This window comes from Neopsephotus bourkii, unplaced genomic scaffold, assembly GCF_033783945.1.
Source record: "Neopsephotus bourkii isolate Nb327-2 ecotype Australia unplaced genomic scaffold, CSIRO-AGI_Nbou_v1 NB_620, whole genome shotgun sequence".
NCBI classification, from domain to species: Eukaryota; Metazoa; Chordata; class Aves; order Psittaciformes; family Psittacidae; genus Neopsephotus; species Neopsephotus bourkii.
Genome location: NW_026901120.1, coordinates 833,316 through 848,789, shown reverse-complemented (window position 1 = coordinate 848,789; position 15,474 = coordinate 833,316). Strand labels below are relative to the sequence as shown.

Sequence of the window (15,474 nt, the reverse complement as noted above, 5' to 3'; positions counted from 1 at the left end):
TCACCATGTGTGAAATATTAAAGGATTCTGAGCTATTTGGAAAGCAAGCCTGCTTAGATTTTATTACAAATTCCTCAACAGACCCATACTTAAAGCAAGGCTGAATTACACTCATTTTTAGCCAAAATAACCCTATTTTGAGGGACCATAGTTTAGTCAAGCACCATCTGCAAATTACATGAAATTGCAGGCTTTTAAGAAGAGAAAGAAGGTCAATTCATATAATCACATGAATGAAATGGAAACAATTTATTCATAAAACTTAAATACATGGATGTTGGCCTCCTTAAATGACCCATTCATTTGTACTGGTTTCATGAATTAGTTCATATTCCCTATTAATAAACTAAGGGACACAAGGAGGAGATTTGAAGAGTTCATTTTATAGAACATGGAATACAAACCAAGAGACAAAATTATTATTGATGAGATAAATAACTGTGCCTGAATGTTACACTTCAGAGGCTGAACCTGGTGGGTTTGGGATTGGAAGGAAAGCCTGGCTTTAGCTACAGTTGGCTTCAAGGCTTGAATAAATGAATGAGAACTTTCTCTACTATCAGTAGGAAGCAAGCTGTGCTGTCACTTTACACCTCTAACTACTTTCAAATAAACATTCTTACTAGAAGGACATGGCAGGATCAGTTTGTTACCATTGCTGGTCTGACTTTTTCACTGACTTCTTATTTTATACAATATTTTGTTAAGTCGTGCTCAAAATGTGTTGTTAGAAGTTGAAATCTGCACTTCCTCATATTTCATTAATTCTTTTTATACTTTTAAAAACAGGTAGTACAGATGTGAGATATCATAGAATGGTTTAGCCTGGAAGGGACCTTAAAGCTCATCCAGTTCCACCCCCCTGCCATGGGCAGGGACCCCTTCCACTGGAGCAGCTTGCTCCAAGCCCCTGTGTCCAACCTGGCCTTGAGCACTGCCAGGGATGGGGCAGCCACAGCTTCTCTGGACACCCTGTGCCAGCGCCTCAGCACCCTCACAGGGAAGAATATTTTCCTAATACATTATCTGTGCTGACTTCCTCAATTTACTGTGTGCCCATGAGAAATCCTTCCAATTTTGTAGCAGTTCAGACAGAAAATGAAAGCCATGCTTGAAATACATGGTGTTAGTGGGAGAAGCTCATGAGCATTAATGGATGGGAGCAAAATCGCTGTTTTCATAACTGACAGAAGGAAATGAAGCAAATAAAATAAAACCTAGCAGCAGTAAGCACATAATAGTGTCTGCTTATGGGACACCCCCAGCCCTTCCCAAAGAGTGTAGATGAAAATGTAAATGAAAACTGAAATGCTGCAATACAGAATGTGTTGACCACTCATAAGGGAACACATCCCCTTGTTAGGCTGGAGGGATTGCTGGAGACACATGTGCTTTCTCAAGTTTACTGGCTTAAAGGAGGAGGAGGAGCAGCATCTTTTATCCAAGTTTCAGTGCCCGAGAATCATGGCACATTCCTGTAATTGGTACTTAAAGAAGTGGTCAGGGTGTCCTTCATCTATACTTAGAGGAGAAACAAATACCCTCTTATAACAATCCCAGATAGTGGTCAGCATAAAGTCAAACTAGACCTTGTTAGTAGGTACCTTTATGTCCCCCCCTGCCCCAGTGTGAACAATGTTTGAGTCTTGTGTTTGAATTTTATTTGGATAATAACCCTCCTTTATGACCTGCCTTTTATTTTGCATATTTGTTTGCAGTGATGCTATCTCCATCTGTGTTGCAAAGCTCACTTTTCTGCAGCTTCTCTGTGATTTCCCAGCTGTCCTGTTATTTCCCACCTCATGCTTTTCTTTTCAGCTGAACCTTATTCACAGTGAAATCAGTAATTTAGCCGGCTTCGAGGTGGAGGCCATTATCAATCCTACCAATGCTGACATTGACCTTAAAGATGACCTAGGTAAATGGGGCATGGGTTGACACAACTAATGGTCACATGGAAATTATGGAACCCAGAATTTACTCTCTAGGGCTTCCTATATTTAAAAAGAGCAGAAATTCAAATCCTGCAGGTTCTGTTTTGTTGAAGAACTACATTCAAAATCCTTTTTCACCAAATCTGATTACTCGCAGCAATTGCTAGTCTTGATTTCTGTGAAAGCAAAACTCATAAATTCTTTTCCATAATGATCATATGTGACTGTTAGCTATTTTGGGGGGTTTCTTATTTGGATACTTTGAGGACTAAAATACTTCTTTGTCAGGTTGTTTTCAAAATAAGCAGTTTCTCCATTCTCACTGCAATCTGGGATTTTTTCTTCTAATACTCAAAGTAGGCATAAATATTTCTAAAGAGGATTGATTAAATAATTAACTATTCCCAAATCTTTCCTACCTCAATTTCATGTTTAATTCAGTCAAATAGTTTATTTCCATTACACTTCAATTACTCCTTGACACTTCCATTCAGCTGAAAACGAATACTGATGTTATACCAACACTGAACTCGTAGATACTATCGTAGATGATGTATGGCTTCTAAAGCTTCTGTCTTGTTCTATATTGAAAAATAAGTAAATCCTTCTTCAGCAGAAGTCTGTTCTTCAGGAAAAGTTAAAGAAAGATTAACTGCCATGCATTAAGTACTGCATTCCTTTCTTATTTGAGTACACCTGCTGCTGTCTTGGTTTTAAACTTCCTTAATGGAATACACCCTGTAATTCTTCTACTACTGTGTTTCCTATGGGAACGTACACAGTAATTTAACAAGGAAAAGATTTAAATCAGCCTTTCCCAGAAATATGTACATTTTTACAAGTGTCTCAGCCATTCAACACATAACTAGAAAATGTGTCTCAGCCTTTAAAATATAAGAACAAGCGTTTCTGTTTTTTAAAGCCCATTCAGTCTAACCCTGTCTGCAGATACAGTTTCCTCCATGTGAAGGAGACTGTCATTTATAGAATCAAAACGATGCATCCTATCCATATGAAGCTTAGTGCCTGTCAGCTTATTGATGCTGACAAAATGGAGAAACTAGTTATTTTGTTTGGCTTGATGATCCTGAATTTCTTTTTTTTAAACAGATTCCATATTTTAGTGTCATGCTCTGTGGGGAACTGGTTGTTCTAGGTTACTGCCAAGTGAAATGGGGTATTAGCTGATTTTAAAGCTTTGGAAATGATCTCATGTGATTGCTCTGACTTGTCATTTTAACATTTATTTGATCATGTCATACTCAATATTCCTCCTCCTGTTCCCTACACCCCTTTCTCTACACACACCTGCACACACAACTCAGCATACTCCTTTGGCGCAAGGTTTGGAGATGTAAAGGTAGGAAAATATGGACGTTGGTACATGTGTAAATGTAGAGCCTGTGCTGGGTCTCTGTCCAACGTGGTTGATATACATCTGTTTACCTGTTGTAGTTGCAAGTTGTACAGGCTGACATTGCCACGATCGACAGTGATGCTGTCGTTCACCCGACAAACTCTGACTTCTACACCGGTGGTGAAGTAGGTAATGGCAAGTTCAGTGCTGCGGAGTTTGTATGTGTGTGCATGGTCAATCAGCAGCCACAAGCTTGTTGTAGCTATGCAGATTTGCATTCATTTCTCACTTCCAGCAGTCCTGACTGATACGAAAAGAAAGGAAGAATTGCAAACTCAGTAGGCATTTTTGGGTTTTATCACCAAATCAGACTTTTCAGAAGTAACAATAGATTGCACCGGCAAAATTTGCAGTGCAGGAACAGTATGTTCAGTGCAGCCCTGTGACCAAGGAAAATGAATTACCACATTGTTTGACATGTTAAGTGCCTGTTTTGAATGTGGTTTGAGTCTTGATCTATAGACTTCTAACCAGTACACCTTCTCCATGCCAAGTTTCAGATGTTCACATCTGACATGCTGGATCTAACCCATGCATATTTTCTGAACTCCAAGGTTAGTTTTCTTGTGTTTTATGGACTGATTATATCCATAGCCCAGTCAACAGTCCTCAGACACACAAGCACACAGGTAGTGATGGTACATATGTTTTTCAGGCAGCCAGTCCCATAAGCTACATTGATGAGAGAAGGCATGATAGAAAACATGACATCTCAATTCAGTATCTCCAGTGTCCCCTGAGTAACTCCTTCTTTAGTAACACACCGCTCTACGTATGGTATTTTGAAGGACTTTCTGAAAGGGTAGCAGTAATTTAACTGAACTGCCTTGGTAATTTGAGAAGGGAAATCAGCATTTGGGCTGAATGTGGCATTACTGGTAAAGGTGATAACCCACCATGCTTAAGCTGCCAGGCTCTGCTCTACATCTCACCTTAACCTTATCATCGCTATATGAATGGTCTGCTTCCACGCCTGCAGCCCTGTTTCAGTACCTGGTTAAAGGAACACATGTCCTGCCACAGAGCTGGCATGGCCCACAACTCCTGCTTTTTCCAAAGGGGCTACTTTCCAAGTAACATGTAGATTAATGTAGCTCTGTATGGCCTGTTGGGCAGGAACAGCTGTGACTTGGCTGGCTAAACATCATGCAAAGACATTGAAATAAGTGTCATAATACCCTGTACCTGAAGCATTCACTGCTAAAGTCTAGAACTGTCTAAAGTTCTAACTTTCTAAAGTCAGACCCATTTAGCTCATGTGCCTCCTACTCTTTGACAAAGAAATGCTTTGCTACCCTACAGAGAAAATTGTCTCTCGAAGCTGTACTGTTCATTCCTTAGCGTAGGTTCCTGTTGCCTCTGACTGCTGTAAGAAAGAATAGAAGTGCACAAATGCTTAGCTTCCAATGATTAACTTTTCCCCATCTAAATTTTTTTTAATTATTTTTCATTTCTGTTGGTTTTTTTTCCCCTAACAATTTAAATGTACCGGGGTTTTATCCTGAGAATTTTAGAGCCTAAATTTCTGCTAACGCTGTTTTCAACACTGATACCAATGCCTGCTTGGAAAGCATGAGATAATGATCTTATTCTCATGGGAGTGACACATATTTATGCCTGTGAGCAAATAAGCTACTAACCTTGAAGCTGTGAAGCAAGACTTCCATCAAGAAACTTGCTAATGTAGTGGAAAATGCTTAACTACAGTCTGTCCTTTCCCAGATGAAGCTAATTTACAACATGGTTCTGAAATATAATTTCAATATAAACCCTTGCTATTAATCAGAAAGAGAACATAATTGAGGAGTAAATGCAGAAAACCTTACTGAGTCATACCAAACACTGCTTTTGCTCTTCTGTAGACCAGATCTGCAAGCAGAGAGCTCAGTGAAATAGACTGACAGTGTTGCTCATTGCTTTTAATTATGAATTAATTCCCAGTAGAAGGGAAAAAGCTGATCCTTCTGGATTGAATTAAACCAAACTAGGCTAAATTCCATTAAATGTGCAACAGCTTTGCAATGGCAAAGAAATGACCTACTTAATAGATCTTTTCTGTTCCTGGGTTCTGTGCAAGGCTTAATTATGTTTCCCCTTGAAACAAGAGAAATTAAGGATTATGCATGTCATGGGGTTTTGGACTGATCTGAGTTCATGGACTCAAGGGGAATATAACTGGAATATAAGCAAATATAAATAGGAATGGTATGGAAATACATACAACAGGGATATAACTAGAATGGAAGACTGCTGCTTTCCCTCCCCATCCCCTCTCTGTCAGAGTGATTGCGTAAGACTGCTGCATCAGGCTGGTTCAGCAAAGGGCTTCGTGCTGCCCGGCACGTCCCTGCCTTGGAAGGGCAGCACATATCCAGGCACCTCCGTGCTGGTGTGGATCTCTTTCCTTAGCACTCTCCTAAGACACTTTGCTGCTACAGAAAGAGCAGTTACTGCCTTTCCTAAGAGATTTGTGAGATCCGAGCTGCACGGGGATGGGTAACTTGGAGCTTCAGAAAATTCTTAGGATTATGAATAAGGTTAGACTGAAGTATTTCTATGAAAAAGCTTAAATGAGCACAAAAAGCAAATCACACTCTGACCTCCACAGTCTGACCTCACAATCCAGCTTTTGGCAAGCACCCAATATGAAATGGCTATGAAAAAAGGCAAAAGGAAAGAAGGACAGACACTTTATAATTGTCCTCAGCTTTTGTACCTCAAAAAACAAGAACCTCCCAATAGCAAAATAGAGGCAGGGCTGCAGAGTCAGTTTTTGAATGCATTGTTTCCAATATTTAATATCTGGTTTGGAAGAAATTTAGCAATGGTGTCAAAACAAAAGCATCTTTCAGTCCTCTTAGTACTCAGAGCTATAACCGTATTTAGTAAACAGACTCTTGGAGGAAGGGCTCTGCTTCCTTGAGCATATAGTATGTGCACTTCCATCAGAAAATGCGTTTGTTTTCTTTCTTTATCAGTGAAAGTAAGGGGTTTCACCAAATGAATGTCTAGATCTTTATAGTTCCTAGTTCTGAATTGATGGAAATCAGTTTTCGAAGTAATAAATCAGAGCCTTCATGAAATATCACTGCTTTTTGCATTATCTACCTCTATAAGTAATATGCACAGTGCAAAATTATGTGGGATGCTTATGTAGTTAGGAAAATGCTTTCTTTTTTATACATTAATATTTACAACTACAGCTGCAAAATAAGATCTAAACCATTTAGTGATGGACTGCCTTTGTAAACAGCATACATTTTGGTTGCCCCGAAACACTGCACAGCTCTTCTCCTCCCAGAATGGCGTTGTCCAGCTCCTTAGCTGTAGCTAGAGAAGTTCATTGGAGGAATATGTTCCTTAGAGATTCTCCTTATTTCTGAGGCTCTTCCTCTTGGTTAAAGGTGGCTCAACAAGCTGGGCAGTTACCAAGTAAAGCAGCCCGCTGCACTCACGAGACTGTTTCATTCCTGGTGCCACCTGTTGGGGTCAGGGACCAAGAACAGGTGAGTTTCAAATTCTTATTGTGGCAAATGGCTCTTTAAAGCAATTTGTAAGAGAGAGGGGAAAATGAATCTTAGGGGAAGGAATTATGAACCTTCAACCACTCTTGAGTTAGCACATCCTGCTGGAACATTGCACCCTAACAGATGCTGGTGGTAAGGAAGGAGGTAGGGATGTCATGTCAGATATTTTGACATTGAAATCGGAGAATGTTAGCAAGGGATAAACCAATGTGAGGTTTTTGGGTTGTTAGGGTTGTCTCTTTTGGTTTTTACTTTCTGTTATTGTTGTTGTTGTTTTTAATGAGTAGCTAATTCTCAAGTCCCAAAAGGTTTAGATCTTACTTTGCAGTCCCCAAAAAAAAAATGTTTGGGTAGAAAACTCTAGAGGAATGTCATAAAATAATGATGAGTCACATGTTTGCTGTGGAAACTGGGATCAGATGAGTAAAATAACCATTCTCTGTTCAGGGAGCACTTTGGAAAAGAAAGGCGGCAAGGAGTTTGTGGAAGCTGTCATTGAGCTCCGCAAAAAGAATGGGCCATTGGACATAGCTGGAGGTGAGGATCTGCGCTCGGGAGCATGCAGCCAAAACACACAGGCACTGGCTTCACTGTCTGCAACATTCAGACAGCAGAGCTCCTACTAGTGCACTAATACAATGCTTGGGATGCTACTGTTTGCACGCAGATTTTATGGCTTATGTGGTATTTCTATTCTCCAAAGTTAATATACACATGTTTCATCTTAAGTCACCATTACCGGGAAAGTGGTGTGATACTCCTAGTAAGAGCAGTCTCTTAACAGGTATACACACACACACAGTGAACACTGATTATTAAGAAAAGCAGTTCATGAAACTCATTTTTCAGACCAGTGGAGTCCAACTCCGTTAAACACTGCTTTGCTGAAATGCTGCCCACTTTCACTGAACTTCAGCACATGCTTAAACTTCAGCATCTGCTTGGGCACTTGGGTTAGTCAGTGCCAAAATCATCACTATAAAAGCTTACGACTTTTTGATGCCTAGTTATCAAAATTTATGTAATATCTGAGAAAAATGTACTATATGAGTAATAAAGTGTGGTAATGGCGATATATAATTTTACACCATCTGTGAAATTGCTGATACATGTTGTTCATATAGGAGGCTGATTCTGCCATCTGTGTTTATGCTATAAAAATAAATACAGTGTGCGCAGTTTTGTAAACGAATTCTAACTAAAGCTGAAGGGGAGATGTAAGGCTTCAGCTCTGACAGGAAAAATTACAACTGTTTACTTCTGGTGCTTAATGCATCGAGTTGGCGTTATTTTTCCCCTGGCTTTTTAAAATTTTTAATACATTTTGCTTGGAATTTTTGTCCTGCAGAAGTTTGTAGAACCAGTTATTTATTTTTTTTCTTCTGTACAACATTCCTTATCAGCCCAGATCCAGCTGCTTACAAATAGGTTGCAAGTTGGAGAGGAAAGTTCCCCCAGATGTGAAAGCTGCTTGGCAATCTTACCCCATGGGGAGCTCTACACTGCACCGTGAGAAACTGGGTGGCAGGGACTTGTAGGAGGACTAGAGAAGAGTTGGATACACGTCAGCTTCTCAGTCATATGGATACCCAGTTTTCAGACTTCTCAATTATATAGATATCCCTTTAATCCACCAATAATCAGGATTCTTAGTGGGAATGTAACTGTAGCCAGCACAGAATGCTTGCATGCTTGTCTCTTTTTACAGCAGAAGCATAACTTCCCCTTTTAGAGCATTTGCATTTGTATTAAGGGACAAGTGCTCTTGGTAATGAACAGTTGTCCTCAACAGCATCCCAATGAGTTAATTAATGACAACCCCAGAAAACAGTCCCTGAGAAATAGTGAAGTTGGTGATGTGTGTGAATACAGTGTTTTATTATTGCAGGATGAAGTTATTATCCACATTTCACATCTGACTAGAGATATGTCAGCTGCTTTTAATAGATTTTTTTTTTCCTGGGATTTATGATGTATTCTGAATCTGCCAACATTTTGGTTGCACATTATGACAAATTAACATTGCCTAACAGTAAGGCTGTTCGACATGTTGGGGATCTGCAAACCCATCAGAACAGAAATGCTCATGCTTTCTTTGTCCTTAAGAACACACTCTTCTGATTCACCTCCAGTCAGAATGCCATATGACAAAGTCTATTTATTCTCTTTCCTGCAGCAGCTATAGGATAGTATCCATATGTGATGGTTGTGCTCCAAGGAGTTTTTTCTACTACACTTAAATAACAAAATGCCTCATAAACATTCCAGAATGGAGTGGAGGGTTTCTGCCCTCTAAGCACCTTTACAAACCTCTTTAGTTTTTATTATTTTTAAAAATTACTGCCATTTTTACTATTGTTTTTGAAGGCATAAACTGCTATTTTATCCCTATGCTTTTGTGGCTGTGTATAATTATATCCCAAAGCGTGTTAGGAGCCTGACTCTTTGTGAAGGTTCAGTGTATGTTCTTGTGAGTAGCGTGGTTTCTTTTTACATACAACCTAAACAAATTGTATTTAGCTGAAGGTCTCACAAGTCTTTATGTGTCTGTCCACTTATTGCTCTGCAATAAACTGAACCAAAGCAAGATCATCCCTTGAACAGGTTTAGCTTCTAAAAGATCACTGCCTTTTTCCTTCCACATTGCACAGGTTTGCACAAACCCCAATTTAAATGTTTCCTTTGATGTCAGCCATGAATTCTTGCTCTCTCGAAAATAAGCTCGATTATAGCTATGATTTATAAATTGCCACAGCAGAGTGCAGCTGGAAATGGAAAATACAAAGTCTCTGTAATCATGTTGTTATATTTTAAGGCTGTGTGATTTGTAATCTAAAACATTCACCGGGGCTAAAGGAATGTCTGTCGGTTGTTTGTGATTTTAATCACATTTGCACTCTTTTAATCCTAAGGAGAAGAAAACAATTATGTTTCACTTTCGGTTTTTACTAGCTGTTGTCAGTGCTGGCCATGGATTGCCTGCGAAATTTGTGATCCACTGTAATAGCCCAGGCTGGGGCTCAGACAAATGCGAGGAGCTGCTGGAAAAGACGGTGAAGAACTGCTTGGCTCTGGCTGATGAAAAGAAGCTGAAATCAATTGCGTTTCCTTCAATTGGCAGTGGCAGGTAAGGCTGTTACACAAACACAGTGCCAAATAGGTCATGTTTTCTAAGTGCCATCTCGTATGTTGCAGTCCCTTCTCGTGTACAAACCCACTGGTACAATGCTGACTTTATTCTTTGTTTAAATCTGTTCCCTAAATGAAATGCTTCTTCTAGGTTGGTTGAAGCTGTGTGTGGAGCCTACAGTATGAACGCTACAGGTCTCATAGTAATCCCTGCAGAATCTTAAAGCATGCAAATAGGTTAAATAGCACAAAATAAACTTCTAAACAGGATACTAAAAGAGATATTTTTTTTTTCCAGACAAATAGTTCATATAAATTGGGATGTAGAGGAGGACATGAAGGGGTCTATTTTACCTAGTTCTGGTGCATAATTAAACTTACCGCAATGTATGTCCTAGGATAGCCAGAAGATGTGACTTAGTGTTCATTTATGCAGCAAACCTGAAATTCCTTGGTTCTCAAGGTGTGGTCTTTGAAAGCCAAAGTCTAAAGTTAAGGTCCTCTGGCTTTGTACAAGATGCTCTGTGCCTGCGGAGTCTGGGTGTGGGCTATGCTGTTAATCTGAGGCTCTTGGGTTTGGGGTGGGGAGGGAGCACTTGGACTTTAATGATGGTTCCGTATGAGGCCAACTCTAGGCTGAACAGCATGGTTGTGGATTTAACCCTGAACAACTGCCCCCTTTGAATTTGCCATGAAAGAAGTTGGCTGAGGTACAGGAAGAATATTCTTCCCATTGTTCCGTGTTGCAGCACTGGATTAATTCCTGCCTGTTCCGTGGATTAGAACAGAAAGTGCTATTTGAGCTTTTGGGTGAATGGCAATAAAGAAGTAGAAGTTTCATATGATAAGTAAGGATAATGAATTTAAACAACTTGTGTGAGTCAAAGCTCCAAATAAGGTTCATTTCCATGAGTCTTTTTAAGAGGATAACAGGAGCAAACCTTGTGCAACAGGAGTATAGCAGAGGGTTTGTACTAACCTGTTGAATTAGCTGTGAGGTTCATGGGCTAGTCAGTACAAAGAGAAGCTTTGAATTACTTTGGGGAGAAACTCTATTCCTCCACAGCCTGTAGAGCAACTATGGAATTGGTTATCTAAAAGCAAGACTATGTAAATTATCTTCCCTGTCTTTCCTGGAGAGCTCCCAGGGAAGAATCATTCCCAACCCTCATTGTGAAGTGGTTGATTGGTATTGGAAGATGATGAAACCCCGAACAATCATTAGATTCACATTCTGTTATGAAACCTGATTACTGACAGGCAAGATCTGAGGCGAAGTCCTCCACTTGGCATGTGCACATCGTTCTCGCTCAAGCCAGTTGAAGTGGTGCTTTTAAACGATGGAGAGGAATCAAAAGGCCTTGAGAAATAGATGAGGTTTTGTGTTTTCTTTTTCCTCTTAATTAGAGATACTTAAGCATAAATTAAATTTGGAGAGAACATAATATATTCTGACAATGCTCTTGACTTGTCTTTATGAAGTCAGACGCATTAAAAGAAAAATAAAAGTCAAGCTTTTAAAGACAGCAAATGCCAGAGACACCACATGTATGCAGCTGCTCTAGTACAGACATCTGTCAAGCAGACATCACCCAATAAACCCACATAAACAGTTTCATTCTCTTTTATAGTTGAGGAATGGGATTACATGAGGGCAGTTCAAATAAATCACGGGGGGAAATAAAATCACATACTTGTAGCGTTCAGTGGGCCAGATGCTCAGCTATGGCCAACTTGTGGAAAGCACAAGTTGGGTGCGGTGCAGAGGTAGCCTGGAGTTCAGTCTGGTAGGGCCAGCAGGAGAAAAGGGAGAGTTAGGGATTGAATGTAAAACCATCGTTGGAGTAGGGATTTCATCCTGAGGCTCTGACTTTGATCTGAATTGACACTAGCTTGGTAAAGCCTCACACTGCCTTTTTGTAGGAATTTAACTCGGACCACTAGATCAGTGCAAGAGGCTTCTGTTCCTTGCAGCCCACACATGGCCACATGGTCAGCACCTTCCTTCTCGTTTTTCTAGTCTCTCTTTTGGGAGTGTGGTCCTAAACAATTTGCGCTGTTGGCTTCCCCATGTGCACGCCTCCTTCTGACCAGGCTGCTGCTCTTTCACTTGCCCTGTGGTCACCACGCTGAAGTGGCAGTTGGATGACTTGTGTCCTCTGTGAGCGATTCAATAGCAGTGCATACCCTGGTTTTGATACTGGCCTGCGTGACAATTCCTGCTCAGGAGCACAATTCCTTGAAGATCTGTTCAGTATTTGCCAGGATGCAGCATTCATAAGTAACTAGCAAGTGATCAGCTGTGGAGGCATGCCGAGTCTGTGTCTTGTTCTCTAGGTAAGCTGACAGCAGGAAGCAGCTCCTATGTCAAAACTATGCTCTCAGTTGATTAACTTGTCACCCAGCTGATTTTCCCTGACCAGCTCATTTGGCTTTGGAAGAGTACAAGGGTTTTTCACAATGCCTTTTGCCTTCCCCCTCCCCCCCCCCCTTCTTCAGTCAAAGATAAATTGTCATTTTCAGAAAAGAAAGAAATAGCATGAGCTATTTCATGACATAATTTTTGAAATATAACAAGCATTATCTTCAGGCAGCAGGTATAATATCACATTACAGGCAGCACTACTACAGCATTGCTCTCGGAGTATATTTTATGGTAAAGTAATGTGCAGTAAGTGGGCCATGACACAGCCGGTTGCCTTTCTCATTTTGTGTCTTGCAGCATGTAATGAGAAGGAGAGTACAACAGCATTTATGATCAGTGTGGTGCTTCAGTGAGCAAATGCTAAGCGATGTGGTGCCTGTTAGTGCCAGAGGTGGATTTAGCCCAGCTTCTTGGAATTGCTGAGGAAACTCTGAGAAACTCAGCCACTTGTGTAATCTGTGAATCAGTATTAATACTACACACTTTATAATGGGGAGTATTGACCACTGTGGATCTATAAGTGCATGAGGAGCCAGTAGATGTTCAGTGGGCTCATTCTGATTCTGTTTGGGTCCCACTCATAACAGTGGTTGTGTCCCATCTCCTTTGGGCTGGTTACTGCATCATGCTTCACTGTGGTTTGGGGAGCACTTAGGACTTGGACTGCAGTGAAACCCCAGTCGGTGGGCAGCAGTACTTCATGGGTAATGCAGCATCAGAGCTTTTGACCTCATTCAGTGTAGTTACTAGGAGTTTGCTGTGACCTATAAAACTTAGAGTTCAAGTCATGGCTTTGTTCAGACCGTTCTACCTGTGCTTGACCTGTCTAAGATTAGATAAAACTTTTGGACAAGGGCTGCTGGATAAAAATGTGAGAAAGCTTGTGAGAAGTGGTCCCAAATTGGGCAGTGAGCTTTGAAATTCAGTCATGCAGAGTTTTGTCCTCTAGGAAAGCAGCGAGGGTTATTCTGTGTGGCTGTGGCTTCTCCAAGAGGATGCAGGAACTGGAGGAGTAGAAAGGCCTCTGGTTTTCAGATCTCTGCAGCTAATATGAAGCAGATAGCTTTCAAGATCTTTTCTTTAGGACTGCACTTACATTGAATCAGCCTGTAATTAAAAAGGATGTAAGGAGTGTTGGAAGTGATGTGAGGCTGGCTTAGAGAAAAGCCACTACGTCCCTTAGGTCAGACCTGACACAGGTACTTCTGCTTCCCAACCCCAGTAAAGTTAGACTGATCCATCCAGACAACGCTTGATGTGACCCAGGAGGCTCTCCGCATCACTCAGGCTGCTTTACTTGTGTTACCACATTTGAAGTGATTCAGGGTGCTGCCAGAGTTGTTTCTTACTACCAAACTACTAGAACTCACTCTCTTCCTTTCCAGCTTGCAGCAAGGCTGCACAAGTAACTCTTAAAATGCTGTGCTCTATTATTAACCATTAGCGGTGGTAAAACCATTTTGTACCCTCTATTTTCATGCTCCATTTTCTTTATCAAGTTCTCTGTCCCTTTTTATTCTTCTTTAATGGTTGGTTTGCTTTCAGGGCAGGCTTGACTCTGCAGCCCTGATATATATAGCTGCTTCCTGACCCCTTCAGGCTGTTGGTTTACCTGTCTGTTAAATGAGAGTAACTGACCCATCAGATACTGTATGGTTGAACCCATTGAAGTGTGTAGATTCTATATCCATATTTGGGGAATTTTGAATATTATAAGTGTAAGCAAACAAGTTTGCAGCTTCTAAACCAGGCTGTAACCGCTGAGCCTTGCAGTGGTATTTACCATGCAGCCATAGAGAGAAGTTGGCACATTCCCTGCAAGGCTGCACCATCCAAAGCTGGGGCAGCAAGTCCTGATTTTCCTTTCTTCTTTTTGTCTCTCCTAGAAATGGTTTCCCAAAGCAAACGGCTGCTCAACTGATCCTGAAAGCCATCTCCAGCTACTTCGTGTCAACAATGTCCTCTTCAATCAAGACTGTGTACTTTGTGCTCTTTGACAGCGAGAGTATAGGGATCTACGTGCAGGAAATGGCCAAACTAGATGCCAACTAAGCCTGGAAAGCTGCAGTACCAGCCCTCCCACCCCTTCTTCTACCCCTCATCCTCCCCAGATCCTTAACTCATTGTGGAGCAGAGCACCCCTTATTTTGAATTTTGCTCATCTAGGGGAATAAAGGTGGATTTTTGTCGGTTTTTATTTTGTTTGGGGTTTTTTTGTTTGTTTGTTTTTACTTTCTAAACTGTTTTCTGTTGGCACTGATAGTTGGCATTACTGCTGTTAATGCACTGTATACCAGGCATCGTCTGACCTTAGTGTAATCTAGGAGATTTTATAGTTTTATTTTAATGAAGTCTGGATTGAGGCAGGAAGCTGGTAGGAGTACGTAGTCTTTTACTTGTGACAGAAACAGGCCAACCCTATTTTGTAACTGTGTTGTGGTGCTTTATCGATACATCGAGTGGCGTTCCTTTCAGTTTTTTAAAAGAACAGATGCTATAAACCTAATTTGTGTTTGTTTATTGTCTTAATGAGAAACCTGGAAGAGAAAAAACCCAGATGCAGAAACCCTGTTGTCCTTAATTATATTTACAATTTTGAGATTGTGTGAATTGATTTAGTAAAATGTTTGAACTGGTGCTGGTGGTGTACTTGGATTAATTTTGACCTGAAGCCTTTGTTTTCAAAGTGGAGAGTTAGTTGTGAGAGGGACAGATCAGAACTGGTGGTCTGGAAATGTGTGTGGTGATGCTGAGCCTTTTACCTGGGCTGGCTAGACCCATGGATGCTCAGAGATGCTCTGGTCAGGGCTTTCTCCACTTGGTGCTTTGGATCCTTCTGTTCAGCGTCTGACTTCAGGGGTGGTTTAGTTTAGGAGGTTGAAGCCTTTTAGCCCAAGCAAGGCCTAGGAATTTTGAACTAGTTCCAGCCATTTAATATTGGCCTGTTTGAAGCCATTCTGCATTTTTTTCCAAGCATTTATGAGCCCAGTTTGTATTGGTTGCTGTATCATTCACACAGCTGAAATCCATACCAACATAAAC

The 15,474-nt window shown here is 40.8% G+C and overlaps 1 protein-coding gene across 6 annotated transcripts in view; it reads left to right on the top strand.

Moving 5' to 3' along the window:
* LOC133211566 (core histone macro-H2A.1) overlaps positions 1 to 15,069 on the top strand; it is a 35,146-nt gene extending 20,077 nt beyond the window's left edge. For 2 of the 6 annotated variants that reach the window (XM_061352021.1, XM_061352020.1), the window contains exons 5-8: positions 3,390 to 3,480; positions 7,326 to 7,415; positions 9,831 to 10,005; positions 14,319 to 15,069. In XM_061352021.1, the coding sequence (XP_061208005.1) occupies positions 3,390 to 3,480; positions 7,326 to 7,415; positions 9,831 to 10,005; positions 14,319 to 14,484 (522 nt within the window). In that variant the 3' untranslated portion in view covers positions 14,485 to 15,069. Of the gene's footprint in view, positions 1 to 1,818; positions 1,919 to 3,389; positions 3,481 to 6,755; positions 6,858 to 7,325; positions 7,416 to 9,830; positions 10,006 to 14,318 lie in introns of those variants that run through there. The other 4 variants (XM_061352019.1, XM_061352017.1, XR_009725234.1 and 1 more) reach the window with 3 other exon arrangements.
* Positions 15,070 to 15,474: the final 405 nt, after the last annotated feature.